The sequence below is a fragment of the Myodes glareolus genome, chromosome 3 (genome assembly GCF_982192425.1).
Source record: "Myodes glareolus chromosome 3, mMyoGla1.1, whole genome shotgun sequence".
NCBI lineage: Eukaryota > Metazoa > Chordata > Mammalia > Rodentia > Cricetidae > Myodes > Myodes glareolus.
In genome coordinates this window covers 69,852,561-69,878,386 of record NC_142028.1, presented here as the reverse complement: position 1 = coordinate 69,878,386, position 25,826 = coordinate 69,852,561, and the positions used below count along the sequence as shown (strand labels likewise).

The following is a 25,826-nucleotide window of genomic DNA, read 5'->3' as shown; positions in this document are numbered from 1 at the left end:
TGATTATTTATTGTTATTTACATATTTTTAGTGCTTCCCTACTTTCTAGTGCTATTCGGTTTCAGGCCCACTTTGTGTATTTCCTTTCTCAGTCCCCAAGTAACCATATTTCTCAGGGGCCCAGTGTTGGAAAATAGTATTAGAAACTAAGGGCTCACATCAAGTGTGCTTATTACTCTTAGTATGTTCTTCTCAGATTGTTGATGGAGGCTGCTAGTTAGTTCCTGGCTGCTTAGCCCCGAAATAATCACACAGAAACTATATTATTTAAATCACTGCTTGGCCCATTAGCTCTAACTTCTTCTTATGTCTTATTTTACCTTATTATATCTTATTATATTATCTTATTATATCTTAATTTAACCCATTTCTATTAGTCTGTGTATTGCCACGTGGCTGTGGCTTACTGGCTAAAGTTCTGTCTGGCTCTGGTGGGACTATTTGGCTTCTCTCTGACTCCGCCTGTCTTTCTCCCAGCATTCAGCTTAGTTTCCCTGCCTAAGTTTTGCCCTGCTATAGGTCCAAAGCAGTTTCTTTATTCATTAATGGTAATCACAGGATATAGAGGAAAATCTCACATCATTAGATGACAGCAAAAGAATTGTGTTTGTGGAGGAGGTGGCAGGTTTTTTTCCCCCTTTTTCTTTGAGAAAGGATCTCATGTGTCCTAGACTCAAATTCACTGTGTAGTTGAAGGTGATTTTGAACTTCTGACTTCCAGGCTCCACCTAGGATTGCTATAAATTCTGGAACTTGTTCTATACACCAAACTGGCCTTGAATTTACAGAGATCCTCCTGTATACCCTCTTAAATGCTGGGGTTGAGGGTGTGTACCACTGCTGTATGGCAAGATTTATTTATTGGATAAATTTTTTTATGAGTATGTATGTCTGGCCTATATGTATGTATGTGCACCACATGCATGTCTGGTGTCTGCAGAGATAAGAAAAGGGTGTTGGATCCCTGGGATTGGAGTTACAGGGGACTGTGAGCTGCCACGTGCATGCCTAGAATCAAACCTGAGTCTTCTGCAAGAACAAGAAGTACTCTTATCCACTTAGCCAGCTCTCCAGCCCCCTGCCTTTTTCTTGGTGTCTTTATAATCCATAGTGCCTTCCTTGTTTGTTTGGGTCAAGGTTTCACATTGTAGCCCAGGCTGGCCTGGAACTTGTGGTAATCCTGTCTTAGCCTACCAAGGGCTAAGATTACTATATGTATCATTATTCCTGTCTTGCATTCCTTTTGTGTGTATATGTATAGTTCATGCATGTCTTAGAGTTTCATTGCTATGAAGAGATGCCATGACCATAACAACTCTTAGAAAGGAAAATATTTAATTGATGCTATATACAGTTTCAGAAGTTTAGTGCATTATCATCATGGTGGGAAGCATGGCAGTGTGCAGGCAGATGTGCTAGAGAGGCAACTGAGAGTTCTATGTCTGTATTGGTAGGGAGTAGAAAGAGAAAATGAACCACTGGGCCTTGCTTGAGCTTCTGAAACCTCAAAGTCCACCTACAGTGACACACTTCCACTAAACAAGGCCACACCTATTCTAACAAGGCCACACCTCCTAATCCCTGCCAGGTAGTGCCACTCCATAAATGACCAAGCACCCAAATATATGAGCCTGTGTATGGGGGCCATTCTTATTTAAGCCACCACATGTTGACTGTGCAGGTGTGCATGCTGAGCCAGGTGAACATAGAGAATGGAATGAGATGGTAAGTGTCTTCTGCTGTCACTGTCTGCCTCTTTGCCTTGAGACAGGGTCTCACTGAACCAGAAAAAAACATTTCAGCTAGACTGGCTGGCCATTACGTTCTTAGAATCCGTCCACTTGTCTTCCCCTTACAGTGCTGGAGTCACAGGCACGTGTTGGACTTTTTAAATGGGTTCTAGGGGTTTGGGCTAAGGTTTTTCATGCTTGTAGAGCAAGTGTTGTGTAGCTGGTCTTTCTTTGAACCGCTAGAACCCAAATAATGACATGGAGACTTTTCATTAGTTATAAAAGCCTGGCCTTAGCTTAGACTTGTTCCCAACTAGCTCTTAAAACTTAAATTAACCCATTTATATTAATCTATGTTCTGCCACGTGGCTTGTTACCTCTCCTTCATATTGTATATTTGACTTCCTCTGAGTCTCACTGGTGAATCCCTGCCTCTCTGATTCTTCCCTCTAGTTCCTCTCTCTTCCTGGAAGTCCTATCTATCCTCTCCTACCCAGCTATTGGCCATTCAGCTCTTTATTAAACCAACCAGAAGGTGCCTTGGCAGAGACATCTTCACAGCATACAAAAAGATTATCCTGGGCTGGAGAGATGGCTTAGAGGTTAAGAGAACTGACTGCTGTTCCAGAGGTCCTGAGTTCAATTCCCAGCAACCACATGAAGGCTCACACCCATTATAATGAGATCTGAGATCTGGTGCCCAAAACACCATATACATAATAAATAAATTAAAAAAAAGATTATCCCACAATGGTGTTGTTACCCACTGAGTCACCTTCCCAGTTCCTCCACCTTGTTTTTGGTTTATTTGCTTGTTTGTTTGAGATAAGATCTCACTATATATATATATATATATATATATATATATATGTATATGTATATGTGTGTATATATATATATATATATATTTGTCAGACCTGGAACTCTCTAAATAGACTAGACTGGCCTTGAACTCACAGAGATCCACCTGCCTCTGCCTCCTGAATGCTGGGATTAAAGTTGTGCACCACTATACCCAGCCAATTTTCTTTCTTTTTAAAGATTTGTCTTTAGTATTTCTAATTATGCATATTTGTGTGTGTTGAGGTTGGGGTAGTTGTTACGAATATGTGCAGATGAATAAGTGCCCTTGCCCTCTGAGACCAGAGACGGAATTCCCAGAGTGGGAGTTACAGTTACAGCTGGGATTTTGAGCCACCTATATGGGTGCTGGGAACCCAAGTCTGGCCCTATGGTAGAGCAGTATGTACTTTTAACTGCTGAGCCATCTCTTCAACCCCTTTTTTTCCTCTTCTCTTCTTTTCTTTTCTTTTCTTTTCTTTTCTTTTCTTTTCTTTCCTTTCCTTTCCTTTCCTTTCCTTTCCTTTCCTTTCTTTTCCTTTCCTTTCTTTTTCTTTTTGGTTTGGTTGGTTGTTGTTTTTGTTTTGTTTTGTTTTTTGAGACAGGATTTCTCTGGGTAGCCCAGGCTGTCCTGGAACTCACTTTGTAGACCAGGCTGAACTCAAGCTCAGACATCTACCTATCTCTGTCTCTTGAGTGCTGGGATTAAAGGTATGTGCCAACAACACCTGGCTAATTTTTCTTTCTACATTTATCTTGCTTTTAACAAATCTCTTTCAAACTGGGCAGTGGTGGCACATACCATCTGAGGGCCAGCGTGGGCTTTGCAGAGTTTCCAAGCAGGATGCAGACTGCTAGTGGTTCCTTGGCAACCGTCTAGAAGCTGTGGTCTGTGTGTATACTTTATAATATCACACTAGTATACTCTAATTTCTTCTCCTCAGGTGGCTCTAACTTGGACAGCTCAAGGACCAATGGGAGAGGCCTGCTTATGGACCAAAGCTCTGGGGCCAGGAGTTCAGATAAGCCAGAAAATTCCCCCACAAGGTAACGCAACCCTCACTTCGTTTGTATCTCTTATGAGTGAGACTGTATTCATCAGAGAATCACCCAGCTGTGTATAACGTAAGTGTTCCAAGTAACTGAAGCCTAAGAAATGTTCCTAATGTGTGTGACACTGCTCTCTTAGTGTGTATGCTAAGTTGCGTCCACTTGCAGGAACTGTGTTTACATCAGAGTTCTGTACTTTACTGTTTTAGAGCTGAGGAGATTCAGGTGACGAAGTTTAAGTGGGTGGAGAGATGGCTCAGTAGTTAAGAGCACTGGCTGCTTTTACGGAGAACTCAGTTTTGATTGTCAGCAATCACATGGCTCCAGACGCTTGATGCTCTCTTCTGGGAATTGTACTCAAGTGTACATATCCTTAGGGAGATACACACACGTAAAAATAGTAAAATAGATCTTTAAAAAAAAAGGAGAGAGATGCCGAGCAGTGGTGGCACATACCTTTTATCCCAGTACTTAGGAGACAGAAGCAGGAGTATCTCTGTGAGTTTGAGGCCAGCCTGGTCTACAGAGTGAGTTCCAGGACAGCCACAGCAACACAGAGAAATCCTGTCTCGAAAAACCATTAAAAAAAGAAAGAAAGAAAAGAGACTACATAGGTAGGTAGAGGGGATGACTCAGTAGACAAAGCATTGTCTCACTAATCTGAGTTCAGATTCCCAGAACCCATGTTAATCTTTTTTTAATAAGGCACTCAAATTTGAACTTGTAAGCACTCTAACACTCCTGCAGAGATTTAGAAAATGGTGTGGAGAGATATTTTGGCAGTGTAGAGCACTTACTGTGCTATTGTGAGAACCAGAGTCCAGATCAGAGTCCAGATCTCAAGACCTGAGTAACCAACCAGCTGTTCAGTGAACACGCTTATTTTTTTTTTTTTGTGACAGGGGTTCTCTGTAGCTTTGGTGCCTGTCCTGAAGCTAGCTCTTGTAGACCAGGGTGGCCTCGAACTCACAGCAGTGAAAACATTTGTATTCCAGGTCCCAGGACAGGAGGATGGGGCACTGAAACAGGAGGATCACTGGGACTTGCTGCCTTCCACCCCAGCTTAGCAAACAGGAGCCCTAGGTTCAGGAAGAAAGCTATTCCAGCCTGCCTGAGGACCTAGAAAGTGATGGAGAGGAGAGACAGTGCCCTCTTTCTGGCCAGTGTGTGCACACAAACAGATAATTTAAAAAAATTTAAACCTGGCAAAGGTGGCTCACTCCTTCAATCCGGGGGAGGCAGAGGCAGGTGGAGCTTTGTGAATTCAAGGCCAGTCTGGTCTACACAGTGATTTACAGCCCATTCCTCCATACAGCAAAATTCTATTTTAAAAAACAAGGAAAAATATAGGAAACTGAAAATATTTTATTTTCCCCCTCACATTCTTTTTACACTTTCCTAACTTGGAAAACACTTATTTTTTTCTTTACCTCTCTCCCATCATGTACATTGTATTTAGTGTGTTTTCTAAGTGCCTTCCCACTGATGGTAGAATCATATGGTCAAGATAAAATACATTTTAGTCAGTATTTTAGTTATACCTTAAACAACAATGGGAAACCCCCAAATTTGAATGTATTCAGAAATCCACCATTCTAAAAACATTTTGGTATCTGTGTTATATATTCTTAAAAAATTTTTTGAGACACGGTTTCTCTATGTATCCCTGACTGTCATAGAACTCGCTCTGTAGACCAGACTGGCCTTGAACTCACAGGGATTTGCCTGCCTCTGCCTCCCAGTGCTGGGATTAAAAGTGTGCACATCCATGCCCCACTTTAAGACTTTTTAAAAAGGATTTATTTTATGTGAATGAGTGTTTGGTCTGTGTGCCACACATGTATCTGATGCCCTCAGGTTAGAAGACAGCACCAATATCTAGAACTGGAGTTACAGACAGTTGTGAGCCACCAGCTGAACTTGGTTTCTCTACAAGAGCAGCAGGTGCTCTTAACCACTGAGCTATCTCCCCAGTCATACCCCTGTCCTTATTTTTTTTGAGACAGGTTCTCTATGTAGCCCTGGATATCCTAGAATATCTTAGATGGCCTTGAACTCAGAGGTCTGCCTGCCTCTGGCTTTCCAGTGTTGAGATTAACATGTACCAACCACCATGCTGTATACATAACTGTAGCTGATATATAAGTAATGGTGGTGCTATAAATACTCATGTGTTGTCTTAGTCAGTGTTCAGTTGTGAAGAGACACCATGACCACAGCATCTTTTAGTGAAGAAAGCATTTAATTGGGGCTTACTTACAGTTTCAGAGTTTTAGTCTACTATCATCATGGTGGGGAGCATGATGGCATGCAGGCTGGTGCTGGAGCAGTAGCTGAGAGTTAGTTACATCCTGATCCATAGGCAGCAGGAAGAGAGCTTGGGCCTGGCATGGGCTTTTGAAACCTCAAAGCCCACCTCCAGTGTTACACTCCTCTGACAAGGCCACAACCACTCCAACAAAGCCACACCTCCTAATCCTTCTAATCTTTCACATAGTGCCATTCCCTGGTAAGTAATTAAGCATTCAAATATATGAGCCTGTGGGGACTGTTCTTATTCAAACTGCCACACTTGTCATTTAGTCAGTGCTGGGAATGGCTTCAAGAGCCTTATATACTTTAGCTCATTAAGACATCTTCAACGAGTTTCTTTGGTATAACATAGGACCCTGGAAAATGAATATGTCTTGTTTTTCTTATGTTAGCTCTTGAATAATATATATATATATATATATATATATATATATATATATATATATATCCTGACTATAAATACTATATAATAGTGCAGTCTAAATTTCCATTGCCTTTTTTTTAAGTGATGGTCTTATTTATACTTTTTTTTTTTAAGATTTATTTATTTATTGTGTATACAGTATTCTGCCTGCATGTGGCCTTGCAGTCCAGAAGAGGGCACCAGATCTTATTACATGTGATTGTGAGCCACCCTGTGGTTGCTGGGAATTGAACTCAGAACCTCTGGAAGAGCAGTCTGTGCTCTTTAACTGCTGAGCCATCTCTCCACCCTTTCCATTGCCTTTTTATTTCAGCTTATTCCAAGGGGTGCAGAGGACCTTACATTCTTGCTCTCTGAGGCACAAAGGTGCAGAAAGAATGCTGTCACATCTGAGTGCCAGTCCCTCCAACAGGAATTCTGCTTTGGTAGTGCTAGGGCTTGAACTCAGGACCTTGTGCATACAGGTTGAGTGCTCTGCCTACTGAGCTTTGTCCTAGTCTTCCTTCTTTTTTCATTTAAGATTACTTTGTGACCTAGGATTCTATGAATATATTATCAGAAAAAAATCTCTAGACCAATATACTGTGTAATTGACATATCAGTTTACTTAATCTCCCACTTGTTATTAGCAATAAGTTTAACTTGAACTCCTTTATTCTTCTGTGATTCAGGCACTAGTGTGTGGGAGCATCTCGCTTTATATTTCTTTTCCATGCCAGACTCAAAATGTGATTAAAATGCTTTTATTTTTCCAGACAGAATAAATCTAAGTCTGAAATTACTGACATGGTTCGCTCCTCCACAATCACTGTATCAGACAAGGCTCACATTTTATCCATGCAGAAGTTTGGACTGCGAGACACAATCGTGAAATCACATCTCGTGCAGAAGGAAGAGGATTATACCTACATCCAGAATTTCAGGTAGCTAACTAGGTTCTCACAGTTTTCTTTTCAAATGGGTGTCAGTGTATAGTCCTGACTGGCCTGGGACTTGTTGTATAGACCAGGCTGGCTTCAAACTCACAGAGATTCCCCCTGCCTCTGCTTATGGAATGTTGAAGTTTTAAGATGTACATCAATGGTTTTTCAAGGCAAAATGATCATTCTTCTCTGTGGAATTTAAGCATCTGCCTCACAAACCTTAGATTTGGAAGGAAATTATTCTGTTTGATGTTTTTCCTTTTCAAAAAGTATCATTGCATTCCCTTTCTTGGGGGGTATAGGATAGGGTATGTCTCCCTGTGTTATCCAGCTTGTTTTAGAACTTAGAGTCAAGTCATCCTCCTGTCTCAGCTGTACAAATGCAGGGTTAGAGATACATGCTACTGTGCCCATTCTGGTTGCTCTTCGTGGGCAGCTGTCTGAACATGCTATGTCTCCTCTGAGCAGGCTCTGTGGTTGATGGGTGGAAGTGAGTGGCACAGCTCGCCGGTGGCTGCAGAGATATTTACAGGGATAAATGAGTCCAGAACAAAGAGCGGTACCCGAGTCTCGAGTACCTGCCTGAGGCTTTCTATTCCCGTGGTCACTCCAGGCCTTTGAAGAAAGCCATTAAAATGAAACTTGATGACGTTCAGTAATCCTGTTAGCTGGGCTCTCTGAACATTAAATGAGTGAAGCTTTTAGAGTTCTGCTGGAGCTTTAAAAATCATAGCACTGGGACCATTGTTTCTAGGTATACGGTGACGAAATGACCTCTGGCCGCTCCTGCCACTTTCTTGTCATCTTACCATCTTTTTCCTTTCAGTGGCTCCCACAGAGCCAAGCCATTTTGTGGCTTATGAGTCCACAATGGCTATTTAAGGAAAGGAGGATGTTCAGAGCAGGCTGGACTGCACACTTATTTGTTTGTGTGTTTGAGATAGTGTCTCACCATGTAGCCATGGCTGCCGTAAACTCAGTATGCAGCTCAGGCTGGTCTTGAACTCACAGCCGTCCTCCTTCCTTGCTGTCTCATGTGCTGGGGTTACGAGCATGTGCCGCCACACCTGGCTCAGAGAAGACCTGTACTGTTTTCAGTTATCACAGAGGCAGACTGTTAGTCACCCATTGGTGCCATAATTATTGGAGATTAAATAGGACATTTCTTCATGTGTTTTCTTTTTTTCTCAAATACTTTTTTTATGTTTGTTTTTTGAGGCAAGGTTTCTCTGTGTAGCCTTGGCTGTCCTCTAGCTCTGTACACCAGGCTGCCCTGAAACTCACAGAGATCTGCCTTCATCTGCCTCGCAAGTGCTGTGACTAAAGGCATGTGCCACCACTGCCAGGCCATCTCTTATGTCTTAAGATTATGTCTTAAGATTCACAGAGACTGAACCCCAGACTTACCGTTTCTAGGTCACTGATTGAGTCTCTTTGGTGACAGGTTTTTTGTGGGTACATATAATGTGAATGGACAGTCCCCCAAAGAATGCCTCCGGCCCTGGCTGAGCCACAGCGCCCAGGCCCCAGATGTGTACTGTGTTGGGTGAGTGCTCTCCTTCTGTTGTTCCTAGTTCTTTAGAGAGGCACGCTGAAGGAGTGGGGACGTGAACTGAACTGAGTCTTCATAGCAGGTGAAGGGATGGAAATATGAGCTCAGCTCAGTGACAGCTGCTTCTCAGTTTGCTCTTCCTGATAAACAGAGGTTTGGCCGTGTACTGTGCTTGGTATTTAAATGCTAATATTAATTTAGTGTAACCTTCTGTTAAAAATTGGTGTGTCATTGTCTTGACATTCAACACATTTTTGGTCACAAAGCAAAAAATAGTTTTGCCAGGAAAGGAAGGTTCCCTGAAGTCTCATCAGTTAGTCAGTTTTGTGTGTGTGTGTGTGCATTTGTATGAGAGCCAGAGGACAATCTGTTATTCCTTGGCACATGTGCTCGTGTGTGTGTGTGTGTGTGTGTGTGTGTGTGTACACATAAATGACAGACAGATAGACAGGGGTTCTCTCTAGTCTGGGGCGTTAGGGCTAGATTGACTGACTAGCAAGCCCCACAAATCTGCCTGCCCATTTCTGCCTCTCAGCCCTGGGTGTGGATCACCATGCTTGGCCTTCATTTTGTTTGTTTGTTTTTCTTTTTGAGGCAGTAGCTTTGGATGTCCTGGACGTTTTTAAGTAGGTCAGGTTGGCCTTGAATTCACAGAGATCTGTACCCCACTGCCTTTGGAGTATTGATAGTAATGCATGAGCTACCATACCTGACCCTATGTTTCGCTTTTTTTTTTTTTTTAAAAAAAAAAAAAAAGAAAACCAACATGGATTCTGGGGATCAAACTCAGGCCCTGTGCTTGTAGAGCAAACACTTTACTGACCGAGTCATCTTCCCAGCCCCTTGTTTTATATAGTTTTAAGAAAGGGTTTACTATGTAGCGCTGACTGGTTCAGAGCTTGCTGTGTGGACCAGGCTTTCCTCTGACTTGTATCAGCTCTCCTGCCTTTGCTGTTCAAGTGCTGGCTTTATAGGTGTGCACCATCATGCTTGGGTTGGTTTGCAGTGCAGTGGGTTGAACACAAGGCACTAAAAGGTGTGAGGCAAGTGCTCTCCTACTGAGCCCCACACTCAGCTCAAGCGTTAATTTCCTCACTATTCTCTCATCACAGTCCGGGGTACAGCTAGAGGAAGGGGCAGCTAGAGAAGCCCTAAAGATCTAATAGAAAGAGCTAGAGCTTGGGATTTCTATAGATCAAACAAAACAAAAAAAAATAGATCTTAATTTGAACTCCAATTTGCTATTTAATCCTTATTAACCTAATGATTCTGGATGTAAAACTGGGGAGTGGGTGCTTCCAACTATTTCAGTAGCTAGGTCATAGGGAGAAAATGAGCTCATGTTCGGAGAAGCATCTGGGAAGGCCCACAACATTCAGTTCTCTGGTTCTGTTTGTTTTTAGCCCTTCTGGAGGGTCCCACAGTTCAGCTAGAAAGCTGGGACCCGAGCACCCGAGCAGACTTGGGGTGTATTCCCTGGTTCACTGTTGCCTCCCTACATAGGTTCCAGGAGCTAGATCTGAGTAAAGAAGCCTTCTTCTTTCATGATACCCCAAAGGAGGAAGAGTGGTTTAAGGCCGTGTCAGAGAGCCTTCACCCAGGTGCCAAGTACGCAAAGGTAAGGGACAGCTGGGGACTTCCTCACTTTCTGTATCCTCAGAAAAGCCTGAGGTAAACGCTCAGCTTTTTGGTGACCGTTCAGTGGGAACCGTTCCTAGTCAGCCTCATTTCCCCAGAGGGCCTGGCTGAGTAGAAAGACACAGGGCCCTGGCACTTGTAAGTAGTTTAGGGGATCCTGTAGCTTGCTCAGCACCTTGTCTCCTGGCCTGGAGGAGGCGGTGTGCTAGTGTTTGAGCCACCACATTTCCCTCGGGATATTCTGGTTTCCAGCTTTCTGTCTGCGGCTCCATCACCTGAGAACTGGGCTCTGTGTTCCAGGTGAAGCTCATTCGACTGGTTGGGATCATGTTGCTGTTGTACGTCAGACAGGAACACGCAGCGTATATCTCAGAAGTGGAAGCTGAGACCGTGGGCACAGGAATCATGGGGAGAATGGTGAGTTGTAGCACGCAATTCATTGTTCTTAATAATAAAAGTCCAGAGTTAGCCACTGGGGCGAAAGCTGAAGGACCCGAGAAGCAGAGTGGCAGCCACTAGAGTTTTTACCTCTACCAATGCTCAGACCGAAGAGGCGATCCTGTCCTCAGACTGCACTGCCTCCTGTGTCCTCTCGTCTTATATTCTTCTCTCTGCTTAGCCATATCACTCCTGTCTCCACCTCTAGAGTGCTAGGGTTAAAGGCATGCAATCCCAAATGCCGAGTCACCTTTGTGTGAACTGTTTCTCTTTTAAACTGGATCAATTTAGGTAGCCCAGTGTGTCCTTGAACTAACAGAGATCCGCTTGCCTCTTATTTGCCTCTGTCTCCCTAGTCCTGGGATTAAAGGTGCGTGCCACCACTGCTTGACCTGTAGTGGCTTAGCTCTACACTCTGATCTTCAGGCAAGCTTTATTTGTTAAAATACAAACAAAATATCACCACAGTGAGTCCTTGGTATGTATATTTTTCATATTGAGGACCTTGACTCCTAATGTTTTGACTCAGCCTCTCAGGATGAGGAACAATACAAACCCACCTGAGATGCTGCTGTTGCAGAACGAGCTGTACACATAAACAGGACTGGGCTGAGCAGACAACTTAGAAATCCAGCTGATGCATTTCTCTATCCTGGTAGTTACTCAGTGCGGAGCCTCTGGTTGATCCGCCTATAGTGTAGTATGGTACAGAAACTGTTTTGGCCACCTAGGAAAACAGGGTCCTGTTCTTCTTGAGGCTCCTAGAGTCCTGCCCTAAGATCCCTCTGCAGAAGCTGAACTGGACATTTGGCTGGCTCACCAGTGATACAGAGAAAAGAATAGAAGGTTGAGGGAGACAGATTCAGGCCTGAGCTTTCTGTAATGTCTAGTCATTTTGCTTGGGGAATTTGTATTCTTATCTGTGAGATATAGATAGTAACCCCATAAAGCCATTATGAAAACAAAGACGAAATATGTGAAAGTCAGGAGGTTTAAATGACCGAGGAGGGGTCTTTCTTCTAGGGTAACAAAGGAGGAGTGGCAATCCGGTTCCAGCTGCACAACACGAGCATCTGCGTTGTAAATTCCCACTTGGCAGCCCACATAGAAGAGTACGAGAGGAGGAACCAAGACTACAAAGATATTTGTTCTCGAATGCAGTTCTCTCAAGTGGACCCAAGCCTCCCCCCTCTTACCATTAGCAAGCACGAGTGAGTTCAAGTTTTTTCCCTCTTCAATTGCCTTGTGACTGCTAGGCTCTGGGTTCTCCACCATGCTAGAGGTGAATGCTAGAGACGGGGTATCTGCCAACTCTTATTTATCTCTTGGAAATTCTTGGCTTTCTAACTTACCATCTGGAAGACCCTTAAAAGCATTGTCAAGCATTCCCTGTCCCTGGAGGGACATGGGGTTTACTTGTCTAGAAATCTGCCTTGATTGAGGCCTGGGAGCAAAGCAGTCAGAGAGCTTGCATCTTGCACACAGCTTGGAGTACTGCTTGAAGTTTCCACGTCTGTTCTTCCAGAGCAGGTGCAGTTGAGAGTCAGGCCTGTGCTTGTTTGCCTGCACTTGCTCATTCCTTCTTGATACTACTTGTTAGAACCATACTTGCAACTGCACAGAGCATATTGTGCCAGTTTTTGTTCATTCTCTGTATTTCATTAATCTCCAAAACTTGCTATTTTGTCTGATTTCAAAGCTTTGGAATTTCAGACTTTGCTGTCACAATTGAAATTTATGGATCTTATTTATAAAGAAGAGGAAGCCACTGGGGTCCTGTCCAAATCTGTGGAACTGTCTCTGGCTGATTGGAGGGCTGTTCTTCTCCAGGGTCCCTCGTAGGGAGCATGTCTCCTTCTTTGTGAGGCTGCAGCTGGCATGGCTTTTTGTCTGCTTTTAGCCTGAGGATGCATTTGTTGGGGGAGGGGGCACACTGCTAGGCAGATTATATAGTGACATGGTTGTTGGCTTCAGGTAGAGCAGTACTTGACGTCATGGCATGTCTGAGACCATCAGGGAGCAGCAGCAGGTGTAATGAACCATGTGACACAGCTCTTCCCAGGAGTGCAGAGTAAGCCAGTGATGTGGTGGGCAATCCTGGCCTTGCTATTAAATGTGAGCTTTGCTTCAGGCAATTCTCCCTTGGAAAATGCCAAGAGTGTGTTTGTGGGCTAGAATGTAACAGGGGTGCCTAAGTGACTGTCGGGATTTATACTTCTCAATCTGTTTTTAAACCACTTCTTGCTATTCAGTAAACAACTACCTTGCTTTTAGATTTTTTGTTTTGTTTTGTTTGTTTGTTTGAGTATTTTGTCCGCTATATAACCAAGCTAGTTTTTGACTGGCTCTACTCCTGTATCAGCCTCCTGAGTGCTAGGATTACAGGCATGTGTCATACACCAGCAAACAGGCATTGCTTTTAGAGCTTATGAGTCTGTCTTTTTAATTGTTCCTGAATAAAACAGTCAAGAACTTCAGGCCATTTATGATGAGCATGGGCCAAGACAATAGAATCAGCAGTGTCTTAACCATGTTAGACATGGGCGGGAAGGAAAATTCTGCCACAGCTAAGTTTTTATCCCGCCCTGGGTCTTGTTCTGGATAGTGAGGGGTAAGCCCCTCCTAAACCCTGTCACCTTTGTGCTCTGTCCTCACAGTGTGATCTTGTGGCTGGGGGATCTCAACTACAGAATAGAAGAGCTGGATGTGGAAAAGGTGAAAGCGCTCATCGAAGAGAAGGCCTTTCAAACCCTGTATGCATATGACCAGGTACAGATGTGCACTGTGTCTTCCTGGGGCAGCTGCTCCTCCACTGTGAGAGCACCGAGCCCAGTTTCTCCTTCCCTAGCCTGGAAGCTTCCCTAAGGGCCCAAGGTCCTCTGCTGCCTGCCTTCCATCTGCATTCCTTTCTCTTGGCTTTGTCCCGGAATCACTTTGTGTCTCTTAGAGTAAGAACACGCTTTCTCATACACTCAAGAGACCAGGAATTGGGGTCAAAAGGGCCTTATGTTATTGGTTTGGTTTCTTTCTTCAGTAGAGAAACTAGTTGGTATATGTCTGGTGGTTTACTAATTCTCTTTAGAATGAGTTCGCTGCCCCTGCCTCCTCCTTGTCACCAGTTTTCTCCAGTGGGAGCGAACTCGCTCAGCTCTTCTCTGCTTCCCACCCTCACTCGTTGTTGTAGCATGCCTATCAGAGAGCAGCAACCACTTCACAGGGTGAGGGAAGCCTGTGTCTGGCCTTCTTTGTTGCTCTCCTCAGTAGACTTGACACCTCTTAGGTGCTGTCCAGGATGCTGGAGCCCTCCTTCTTTTCCACCTGAGCTCTTCTCCCCTTGACAACCTTGGCATCATTAGGTCTGAATCCTTCAATTGTTCTCTTTCCCTGCACAGAATAGTTGAAGGAGAAGAGTCTTATCTTAGCTGTCTCTCGTCATGGAATCGTTTCTTTATTGACTTGTGGAATAGGAATAGTTTTCTCATGGGTCCTTTCCTTTCGAGGTAGGGTTTGGGATGTAGATTAATTTCATGGTTTTCACCAGTCCCAGTCTTGACCTTTCATTCTGAGGGCTTTTCTCCCCCGTTCTTTTGCATAGCTGAAAATTCAGGTGGCTGCTAAGACCGTCTTTGAAGGTTTCACAGAGGGCGAGCTCACCTTCCAGCCTACTTACAAGTATGATACTGGCTCTGACGACTGGGATACCAGGTGAGTCAGAGGTCACTTCTGGGGGCTAAGGAGATAGAGACCCAGGAATTCTGGAAAGCACTGGCCCTTGTGGACCTGAAGAGGAAAAGGTCCTTGTGACTACATGTTTTCCACTGTGGCCAAGCATTTCCTCTCGGTATCTGCTCTCTAAGCTCACTGTCTGTCCACATTATTTCTTCTGACTTCAGCATCATTCCACCATGAGTCTTGATACTGATTGGCTTTTCTTTCCTTTTTTCCCTGCCTCTTTTGTTTTTTTTTTTGTTTTGTTTTTGTTTTTGTTTTTTACTTTTTTATTTTTGAGACAGGGTTTCTCTGAGTAGCCTGGGCTGTCTGTTGACCAGACTGGCCTCAAACTCACAGAGATTCACCTGCCTCTACCTCCCGAGTGCTGGGATCAAAGACGTGGACCACCACTGCCCAGCTTTTTTTTTCCTTTTAAAAAGGTGTATTTATTTTTATTTTACATGTATGAGTGTTTTTGTCTGTATATATGTATGTACGCTGCATGCTGACCTGGTGCCTGCAGAAGCCAGAAGAGGGGGCCAGATACCATGGAACTGGAGTTATAACTCCAGCTGGTTGTAAGCCACGATGGGGTCTTCTGCAAGAGCAGCAAGTGCTCTTAGCTGCTTAGTCATCCCTGCGCCCACCAATTGACTTTGAGCTTTGTTTAAGGTAATGTGATGATTCTAACCAAAGCGCTTGCTTGGTCTTAACATACTAGTTAATATTTCTTAATAGTGCTTATAGTATGCCAAATGCTCCTGGATAGATTGGATTTGTATATCTCATTTTAACCTGTTAAGAACCTGTTGAGGAGGCTGGAGAGATGGCTCAGTGGTTAAGAGCACTGGCAGCTCTTCTTGAGGACCCAATAATTCCTAGCACCCACATGGTAGCTCACATCTGACTGTAACTCCAGTTTCGGGGGACCTAACACCCATGGCAAAACACCAATGCTCACAAAAAATAAAAATACATGTTAAGAAAAGAACATATCAAGGTAGATATGGTTTATTATGAGACTGGGAGAGTTCAAGAGCCTCCCAAACATGTAAGTGGTAGAAACAGAATTTGAACTCAGGCAGAAGAAATTCACAACCTGTTCCCTTAACCACTTTCTTCTTCTTTTTTTTTCTTTTTTATAAAAAAATTTATTAGATTTTTAAAAAATAACAATCCAAGTTCCCATTCTCCTTCTCCCATTCCCTCCACACACCCTTCCACCCCATTCCCAACCAATCCTCAGAAAGGGTAAGGCACATTGCTTTGTAGAAAGTCTAAGGCCCTCCCTACTATATTTAGGCTGAGCAAGGTATACATCCAAAGAGAATAGGTTTCCAAAAAGCCAGTACATACAGTAGGGATAAATTCTGGTGCCACTGCCAGTGGCCCCTCAGTCTGCCCAGCCATGCAACTGTCAGCCACATTCAGAGGGACTAGTTTGGTCCTATGCTTGTTCCTTCCCAGTCCCGCTAGAGTTGGTGAGCTCCCATTAGGTCAGGTGGACTGTTTTAGTGGATGTCCCCATCATGATCTTGACCTCCTTGCTCACACTCTCATTCCTCCCACTCTTTAACTGAACTTTGGGAGCTCAGTTCAGTGCTCCAATGTGGGTCTCTGCCTGTTTCCATCAGTTGCTGGATGAAGATTCTGTGGTGGTATTTAAGATATTCATCAGTCTGACTACAGGGCAAGTCAAGATCTGGCTAACCACTTTCTTTCAAGGACTATAAAGTGCCTATTCTCCTGCTGCCATTTCAGTTTTCTCTCCATTCCCTTACAATGACATAGGGCAGGGACTCACTCTGGACAGTTTGCTGTTGGAGTTTTCATAGTTGCTGTGGATGATACCCACAGGGACACCTTGTTCCTCCATGGGCTTGATGATCCGCCATCTTAGATTTCCTTGCTGCACGGACACAGGGCTTCTGCCTCATCACTCCCACCTGAGCCATGGCACACACTTAGCAGTGGATCTGCTGTTTTTGTGAGCCTACCAGGGTGGACTTTGTATTTCAGTGAGAAGTGTCGTGCTCCTGCCTGGTGTGACCGAATCCTCTGGAAAGGAAAGAACATCTCTCAGCTGAGTTACCAGAGCCACATGGCCTTGAAGACCAGTGACCACAAGCCCGTCAGCTCGGTGTTTGACATTGGGGTAGGTGGGCAGCTTGTTTTTGGTTTTTTATTTCAGGGCTGCTTTTTGTCTCTCTGACTCTCTGATCTTTTCCTCTTAGCCTTGAGGTGAGGAAGCTCTTTTTAAAATTTGTTTAAGGTCCTGGAGAGATGGCTCAGATATTAAAAGTACTTGCAGCTCTTCCAGATCTTCTTGGATCCAGAGGATCCAACTTTAATTCTTAGCACTCATATTGGGCTGCTTAGGACCGCCTGAGCAGGTGGATCCAATTCCAGAGGATCCAATTGCCTCTGCAGGCATCATGTGAATACGGTACACAGACATACATGCTGGCAAAACACCGTCTTAGTCAGGTACTATTGCTGTGAGGAAACACCAGGACCAAAGCAACTTGGGGAGCAACAAAAATTCATTTGGCTAATGTTCTTCACTAAAGGAAGTCAGGACAGTAACTCAAACAGGGCAGAGCTGATGCAGAGGCCATGGAGGGTGCTGCTTGCTGGTTTGCTTCTTATAGCTTGCTCAGCCTGCTTTCTTATAGAACCCAGGACTAGCAGCCTAGAGGTGTCCCCAGCCCTATTGGGCTGGGCCTTCCCTTATCAATCATTAGTTATGAAAACGTCCTACAGGCTTGCCTACAGCTCCATGTTTTTTTTTTTTCTGATCTTCTGACAAGCTTTATTTATTATAGTATACACAAAATAACATGTTTCCCTTTTTTGTCTAAAATATAAAAGGTTGTAATTAATGTGAAAAAACTATATACAATAAGTACAATAACTATACACAATATATACAGGCAATAAGTACATCCATCCTGCCTACTTCATTAGCATTTGACAAATTCAGAGAAAATATACCATTATCTATCCTATCTTGGTGAGTTCAACGTGTTGTACCTAATTCATATTCTATTCTAACGTGTATTACTATACAAAACTATTTTTTGGTATCTCTCAAATTTAGATGCTTTACATCTCTTTATTGAGCTGCTTTTTGGCATCTCCTAAACAAGGGAAACCATGACTATCTTGTCTACAACTCCCTCAGAGAACCAAGAAGGAAATAATGTTAACTGAGTAAGCAGGTAGTAGAAGCAAGTGACTTCCATAAAATATGAGAAAATACAGAAACAGCTGGCTGCCTGGACAGTCATCCAAATGTACTCTGCAAATTGGAGCATCTATCTTCAGCCTACAGGACTATAATACCTGATAGACTTCTGTGAAGCAGGACATTCTGAAGGGCTATCCTGCCTAGTTTGGGCAGATTTTGGCAGTTTTTTCTTTTGTGTCCTGCTTGTCCAATTTGGACTCAGTTGCTGAGTCAAGGGCAGTGACTTCTTTTCTTGCCCAGTGGTTTACTTTTGCCACAAAGAAACTAAACTCCGTGTGGAGTTTCTTCGATGCCTATCATCTTCTCCAACATAGATTGGTGCTGCCAAGAGCAGACATGTCTCAACGTCATTAAAAAAAAAAACCCACAAAACCTGTGTTATTAAAACATCTTAAATGCCACCTTCTGTGGATCTATGAAGTGTTTAAAGATTATCTGTCAATCTAAAATATCTGTTTGACCTTGAAAGCATACTTACTATGACTGACTACAAGTTTGATTGTAATAGGTAAATAACTACTAACCTACATTTCTTCATTATCCTAAATAGTTTAATGCTAATTTTCAAGGACTATAAATTTGCATTACATTGTTAAATGAGTTGTATGGGTACAATACCTTGAATAAGATTAAAAATGTATGTACAATATGTCCTAACAAAAGTAAACTAAAATTTGTATCAATATATAAAAGTTCCAAGCCAATGTAAAATATTTAAAACTAGTAGTTGCTTTTTTAGGATTAAAAGCAGATTCAATAATTACCTTTTTATCCTATTTCTATATCACCCTTATTTCTCTTCAGAGTAGTTTCAATAATCTACTCTTTTATACTATCATGTCTGTATCCCCATTTATTCTTTTGAAAACAAGAACTCTGAATTTAATCACTATTTAGCTTTTTTCCTGACCATTAGCAATACCAACTTGTAACCAATCCTACAGCTCCATGTTATGGAGGAATTTTTTTAATGGAGGTTCCCTCCTCTCAGATGACATTAGCTTGTGTCAAGTTGACATAAAACTAGCCAGTACACACTCATATACATAAAATAAAAATAAATACATTTTTAAGAAGTACAATAAAATTTATGTGTAAAGTTAATTACTACTGCATTTGTATACATCTAAATACCTCCACATACATGGGTATTCCCTTTTGCTTCTTGGACTTTGTTTATGCATTTGCGATTGAGTGTGTCAGTATTCTGCATACAGCACACAGATATTCCCCCCTCCTTTTTTTTCCTTAAAAAAAAAAAGAGCTCATATTATACACATTCTGTGATCATCTTTTGACTTCATTGAAAATGTTTTGGGGCGGGAGAATATAGCTCAGTTGGTGCAAAGCTTGCCTGGTGTGCATGAGCTACTGTATTCGGTTCCCGGAACTACACAAACCGGATATGGCGACACATTTTTGTAACCCAGCACACAGAAGGTGGAGATCGGAAGATCTGGGGTTCGGGGTCATCCTTGGCTACACCTGGTGCTGTAGACTATCCTTCATGTGCATTTTTTATTGTTCTTTTTTGTTTGTTTGTTTTTTGAGATGGTGTCTCTGGATAGCCCTGACTCCTGGTACTCACTCTGTAGACCAGACTGGCTTAAACTCATAGAGTTCTGTCTCTGCCTCCTAAATGCTGGGATTAAAGGCGTGTACCACCACCACCTGGCCCATGTGCATTTTTTTTTATGTCTGTATTTGAGTATTTCTGTAAACTGAAATTCATTCTCTCTCTCTCTCTCTCTCTCTCTCTCTCTCTCTTTCTCTCTCTCTCTCTCTTCTCTCTTTCTCTCTCTTTCTAGTTTTCTCTTTGTTTATTTGTTTGATTGTTGATACAGGGTTTCTCCATGAAACCCTAACCCTGGCTGTCATGGAACTCCCTCTGTAGACCATGCTGGCCTCAAACTCACAGATCCACCTACCTCTGCCTCCCCAGTGCGGAATTAGAGGTGTGCTCTACTACTGCCTGTCTTAGACTGAAATTCTCAGTGGTGACATCAGTAGTTCGAGGAGAATTATATTTTAGCAGGGTGGTGGTACAGGCAATAGTTTGAGCTATTCGAAGAGCTGTAACAGGATTGCTGGAGCCCAGGGTTTTGAGACCAGTTTGGCAAACATAGCAAGACTGTGTGTGTGTGTGTGTGTGTGTGTGTGTGTGTGTACACATGTTTTTTTTAAATTTATTAGTTTATAAGAGGGGATGCAGTAATGTATGTGAAGGGACACAGTAAAGAAACTCCCTATGGGACTGATCCATTATTTTAATGTGAATAAGGAAGAGAAAATATCTAAAGGCATCTGGAGGAGTCCAGAGCAGAGGGACAGAAGACAGCAATGTCTGACCTAGGAAGTGGGAGAGAATAGTGTAGCTAGATTGGAAGGGAGAGACTAGAGCACAGCAGTCAAGAGCTAGCGCGAGCTCGAGACAGTGTGGGAGAGAGAATAGTAGAGAAGATGGGTTATACAGGAAGGATGAGTAGCTGCGGGAGGGAAAGGCCAACAGACTCCTGTGGACTTCGAAAACCTCACCTATACTTGTGACACTGAGGGAGCCTGGAGGTCAGTGTGGGTTTTGATGTGCTGAGAGGTACCACAGATAGTCTTTGCCTGCCCCTTCTGCCAGAGGCAAGGGAAATGACTAGTTTTGGTAGCTGGGAACTGGTTTCACAAGTTCCTGAGGAATGCTTTTATCTAACAACTGGAATTCCTCTATAGTCCAGCTTGAACTCATTTCTAGATACGTGGACTGCCTAAGACCTACTAGTTAGTGTCTGCTCATTTATTACAGTCTACTCCCAACAGCTTTTACCATTTCAAAAGACTTATTTATTTATTTATTTGACAGGGCCTCACTATGTAGACCAGGTTTGCCTCAAACTTAGAGATCTGGATTAAAAGTATACATCACCATGTCAGGGAAGATGTATTTTTATTTTATGTGTGTATGTGTCTTTTGTCTGCATACATGTATATGCACTGCCTACATGCTTGGTGCTCCTAGAGACTAGGAGAAGGCACATGTTTTGTCTGCATACAAGTATATGCACGTCCTACATACTTGATGCTTCCAGAGGCCAGAAGAAGGCATGAACCCCCTGGAACTAGAGCTACAGGTGATTGTGAACCACTATACTAGTGTGGAAAATTGGGTCCTCTCTAAGAGCAGTCTGTGCTCTGAACCGTTAAACAATTTTTCCAGATCCAGTTTGTATTGTTTTATACTTCCACCAGCTACAGATGAGCTTATTTTCCCGTAACTTTGGCAATATTTTTTTAAATATTTATTTATTTATTTATTATGTATACAATATTCTGTCTGTGTGTATGCCTGCAGGCCAGAAGAGGGCACCAGACCCCCACTACAGATGGTTGTGAGCCACCATGTGGTTGCTGGGAATTGAACTCAGGACCTTTGGAAGAGCAGGCAATGCTCTTAACCTCTGAGCCATCTCTCCAGCCCCCATGGCAATATTTTTTTTAATTTATTTTATTTTATGTACATTGGTGTTCTACCTGCATGTATGTCTATCTGTGTGAGGTTGTCAGATCCCCAGGAACTGGAGTTACAGACAGTTGTGAGCTGCCATGTGAGTGCTGAGAATTGAATCTGGGTGTTCTGCAAGAGTAACCAGTACTCTTAACTGCTGAGCCATCTCTCCAGCCCTGTCAATAATATTTAAAAATCTTTTTAGTCAATACAATGAGAAAAGGGAGAGACCATTGTCTTAGGTTGCAGCTCCCTGATCCTACTGAAGTTAGACTTTCCAGTACTTGTTATTTATTTGCATTTCATCACCAGTGGTTTCTGTGTTGCTTGGTACTGCCTGTTCTTGCAGGTGTAGTAGAGTAGCTGCAGCTCAGAATCTGAAACTGGAGAGGAGCCTAAGTCTGGGTGTGATGACCCTGGCCTTTAAGCTGTGAGTTGGAAGCCACTCTATTCAGAGATACTCTCTGAGAAGGGGGACACTAAGTAATGTTGCAATTAATATTTTATTGTTAAAAAGTGAAAAAAGTGTTTATAGTTAAAATACAGAAGGGAGAACCTGACATACTCTTCCTTGCCAGTGAGTTTGGGTTAAAAAAGCAGAGAAGTACATCTTTCTATCAAAACCATAGAAAAAATAACCCATTGCTAGCCTTTGGGTGGCAGCAAGGAGGACAGAGATAGAAAGCGTCTTTTGGCCAAGGCCTGATACCCAAGGAGGATCAGCTGGGGCATTCCAGTGTCCTCCTTCTGATCAAGAAGCAGGCAGCCTTTTAGTAGCGTGGGGATTCTTCTGTGAGTCTGTCATTAATTAGGTTATTTGTTAATGTACTAACTCAGTATACCTAGCTGTCAGTTCCTGAAATGTGGTCAGCTGCTGTTTCCTGATGCCCCAAGCACTCTCAACACCAAGAAAGAAGAATGGGAAGAAGGTGCCATACTCAGTATCTAATGTTTTCCTCCCAGGTGAGGGTTGTGAATGAAGAACTCTACCGGAAGACACTGGAGGAAATTGTCCGCTCCCTGGATAAGATGGAAAATGCCAACATTCCTTCTGTATCACTCTCCAAGCGGGAGGTAGGAAAGACCCAGACCTTAGCATCAGGGTTTGGGGAGTTGGCTCAGTTGGTAGGACCTGAATTCAAGCCCCAAAACCCATGTTGGGGTGGTGGTGGGCGCTGGACATTGTGTGTTGGGTGTGGTGGCATGGCTTTTATTCCTAGAATTCGAGAGGCAGAGGAAGGTGGATCCCTGAATTCAGGCTAACCTGTTCTATAGCAAGTTCCAGGAATTCCAGGTCAACCAGGGCTACCTAGTGAGACTGTCTGAAAAAACAAGTGGAGTTCAAGGGAAGATAAGATACTTTATGCTGCAACTGTCCAGCTCCTTGGCAGAGTGAGACTGACCTTCAGGCTCGGGTCAACTAGAGCATGGGATTTTGAAAATGGTTTTGGATGTAGAAGATGGAAGCTTTGTTTGCTTCAGGAAGCCTACGTATAGAAACAACTTGGGCTTTGGCTTGCATAGGCCGCTAGTCTTCAGCGGCAGCTGTGCCGTCTCAGCTAAATACATTTCAGAAAGATGGTCCTTCGTTTTCTTCCCAAGACAAATAGTTTTCCCAGTCAGGGTGGGTGCACAACTGGAGAAGAGAACACTGGTTCTGACTGGTCCCTTGTCTGTTCCCAGTTCTGTTTTGAGAACGTGAAGTACATGCAGTTGCAAACACAGTCCTTCACGATTCACAATGGCCAAATACCCTGTCAGTTTGAGTTCATCAACAAGCCTGATGAAGAGTCTTACTGTAAGCAGTGGCTGACCGCCAAACCCAGCAGAGGCTTCCTCCTGCCAGGTAACAGGTTTCTTCCTCGCCTCTGGTTTCTGCATGGCCTGCCTGTCCTTTTCATTTTTCTACATAAGCTTTTTGCTTCTGAATAGCCAGAAACTTTTCTTGTTTTGCTTTGTCTTGTTTTGTTTTTTGAGATAGAGTCTCTCCATTATGTAGCCCTGGCTATCCTGGAACTCATTCTGTAGACCAGGGTGGAGATCTGCCTGCCTGTGCTGGCTCTACAGCATTTCTCCCCAATCCCTATAGTTGAACTCAGCCATATAAAAATGGAAAGCGCTGAGGGCCATGCATTCAGTTTCAAGAACATTTTAGTCCTTGTATGCACCGTAATCTCACAGATTATGGGAAATGCTGCTGCTTTAGGGGCCAACTCCACTGCCTCAAGGTGTCTGAATGAAGAACATAAAGAAATAAAAAGGAAAGGAGAGGACATGGCTACTCCGGTATGGTGGAGGAGGAAGTTTATTATAAATAAAAGGGAGAGCATAGGTGATGTAATGGTCTGTTCTGTCCCTTTAAGAGACAAGCCCCCACCACCACCACCATGGCCTGATCTTCCTTCTGCTTCCAGTTTGAGCCCTCCCTTTCTCTCTCTCTCTCTCTCTTTCTCTCTCTCTCTCTCCCCTCCCTTCCTCCCTGCCTTCCCCCCCCCAGAGGCAGCTTCTGTCTCTCCCTTCTCCCCTTCCCCCTCCCTCCCTCCCTCCCTCCTTCCCTCCCTCCCTCCCTCCCTCTTTTTCTCCCTCTCTGTCTCTGCTCTTCCCCCCTTCTCCCTTTCCCTTCCATAACCCACTAAATAAATATCCAACTTGACTCTGCATGGTGTGCCTATCCGTCTCAGTCTCTCTCAGTCTCTCACCTGCCACACAGCTTCCTGCCTGAGACCCAGCTGCCTTCATGTCCTGTCATGGTCTTGGGACCCGCTGCCTACTGTAGCCACTCGGGGACCTGCAGCATTTTATTCAAACCATAACAGGTAGAGGTAGAGATAATCTGGGAGAGTCCAGAGTGGGCATGACCAGACTGAGCTCTGCCATGTGGGGAGAGAGGGAAGGGAAAGGGGAGAGAGGGGAATCAGGTACAGCAGCCACGAGACCAAAGTTGCAAAAGCAGGTGGGTAATGTCTGAATTATATAGGGAAGAGCCTCTGGGGAAGGACAGCCCCAGTCCCTGGGCTAGAGAGTTCAGGGTAGAAGGTGGTATATACATGCCATACTCTATAACAAGTAGGAACTGAGGGATGCTGGGAGAATCTGGTGGTCAAGTCTACTTTGATTTGTTAAATAGGCACTTTAGCTATTTGTCCTAGGGTTTGAGACTTAACAGTATCCACTTTGGTGGAGAGAGACAATGGGTAGTAATCCAGAAATGGTAATAATGCCCCCAGAATGTAACATTCCTATTCTGCAACTGGAAAATTAAGGGTGTTTCCTGGCTACTTCCCAGGTACTAACTTCCCTTGATTTGTGAAGGGGGCGTGTGTTTCCATCTTACCTGGTCCAGAGCTGGTCCTTTGATCCAGGCCTTCTTACTGGATCATTCTTCTGGTTTAAGCTGTGCAACTCAGTACTTGAGTTTCTGAGCATTTGCTTCCAGTTTGCATGTGCTGTCTTCACGTTTCCAGGCTGGGCTGTGCACATTGTGTGCTTCCCCAGGGCAAGCACACGGGTCCTTGCCAATTGATGCCTTCTCTTTCCTTTCTTAAACCTTTCTGCCTTACTCCCTTCCTTCCTGCCTCTTCCTCCTCCTCCTGACTGCTCCCTAGCTTATGTGACTTTTAAACTTTTCTGCAGATTCTCACGTTGAGATTGAATTGGAGCTCTTTGTAAATAAGGCTACCGCCACAAAACTCAACTCAGGCAAAGACAAAATCGAAGACATTCTGGTTTTGCACTTGATCCGGGGAAAGGATTACTTTTTGTCTGTGTCTGGGAACTACCTGCCCAGCTGTTTCGGGTCTCCCATTCATACGTTGTGCTACATGAGGGAGCCAATCTTAGACCTACCACTGGAAACCGTTAGCAGGCTGGTGAGTAACAGACTCTGAGGAAACATCCAGGAGTGGGCAGCTTGGGCCCAACACTGTATTTCTCTATCTACCTTCCTGGGTGTAAGCTTTTTGTAGCCTCCTAGAGCTTGTTTAGGATCAGTGTCATAAACCACCCCGTCCTCACCAGTCAGCTTTTCTCTGCTGGTCCAGCCGAGGCCCATTTGTGCTAATGTAATCAAGCAGCAGCAGTGTTGGCCTCTCTTGCCTGCCTCAGTGTTGGTTGCCCTCTGGCTTCTGCACATGGACTCTCAGCATTCAAGAAGTGAGCTCAAGCTTCTGCAGGTAGAGGCAAGAACAAGAGAAAAGCTAAGGCCTTACATGGCATGGCCGATGAAGCCCACAGAATATCACTTCTGCTTTGCTGTGTGGTTTGGAGCAAATTGTGAAGGCAGCCAGGATTCCAGCATGGAGTGACTTTACTTCCTCCTGTGGACAGCTGTGGAAGATAGCCACACTTTCTTGTCTTTATTTCATACCCGTGCACGTGTTAGAACAGCAAGCAACAGTAACAAAGCTCCGTGGGCTGGCACTTCACAGTTGGAGAGGCTGACGTATACGACAAAGATCCCTGATG

At 43.8% G+C, this 25,826-nt stretch overlaps 1 protein-coding gene across 6 annotated transcripts in view; it reads left to right on the top strand.

Moving 5' to 3' along the window:
* The window catches only part of Inpp5b (inositol polyphosphate-5-phosphatase B), a 68,449-nt gene that overhangs the window by 35,131 nt on the left and 7,492 nt on the right, over window positions 1-25,826 (top strand). For all 6 annotated transcript variants that reach the window (XM_048434471.3, XM_085686561.2, XM_048434470.3 and 3 more), the window contains 12 exons: window positions 3,515-3,617; window positions 7,113-7,280; window positions 8,725-8,826; window positions 10,336-10,450; window positions 10,771-10,887; window positions 11,932-12,119; window positions 13,566-13,677; window positions 14,504-14,613; window positions 16,639-16,774; window positions 22,326-22,436; window positions 23,046-23,208; window positions 24,996-25,231. In XM_048434471.3, coding sequence (XP_048290428.2) covers window positions 3,515-3,617; window positions 7,113-7,280; window positions 8,725-8,826; window positions 10,336-10,450; window positions 10,771-10,887; window positions 11,932-12,119; window positions 13,566-13,677; window positions 14,504-14,613; window positions 16,639-16,774; window positions 22,326-22,436; window positions 23,046-23,208; window positions 24,996-25,231 — 1,661 coding nt within the window. The remainder of the gene's footprint in view (window positions 1-3,514; window positions 3,618-7,112; window positions 7,281-8,724; window positions 8,827-10,335; window positions 10,451-10,770; window positions 10,888-11,931; window positions 12,120-13,565; window positions 13,678-14,503; window positions 14,614-16,638; window positions 16,775-22,325; window positions 22,437-23,045; window positions 23,209-24,995; window positions 25,232-25,826) is intronic.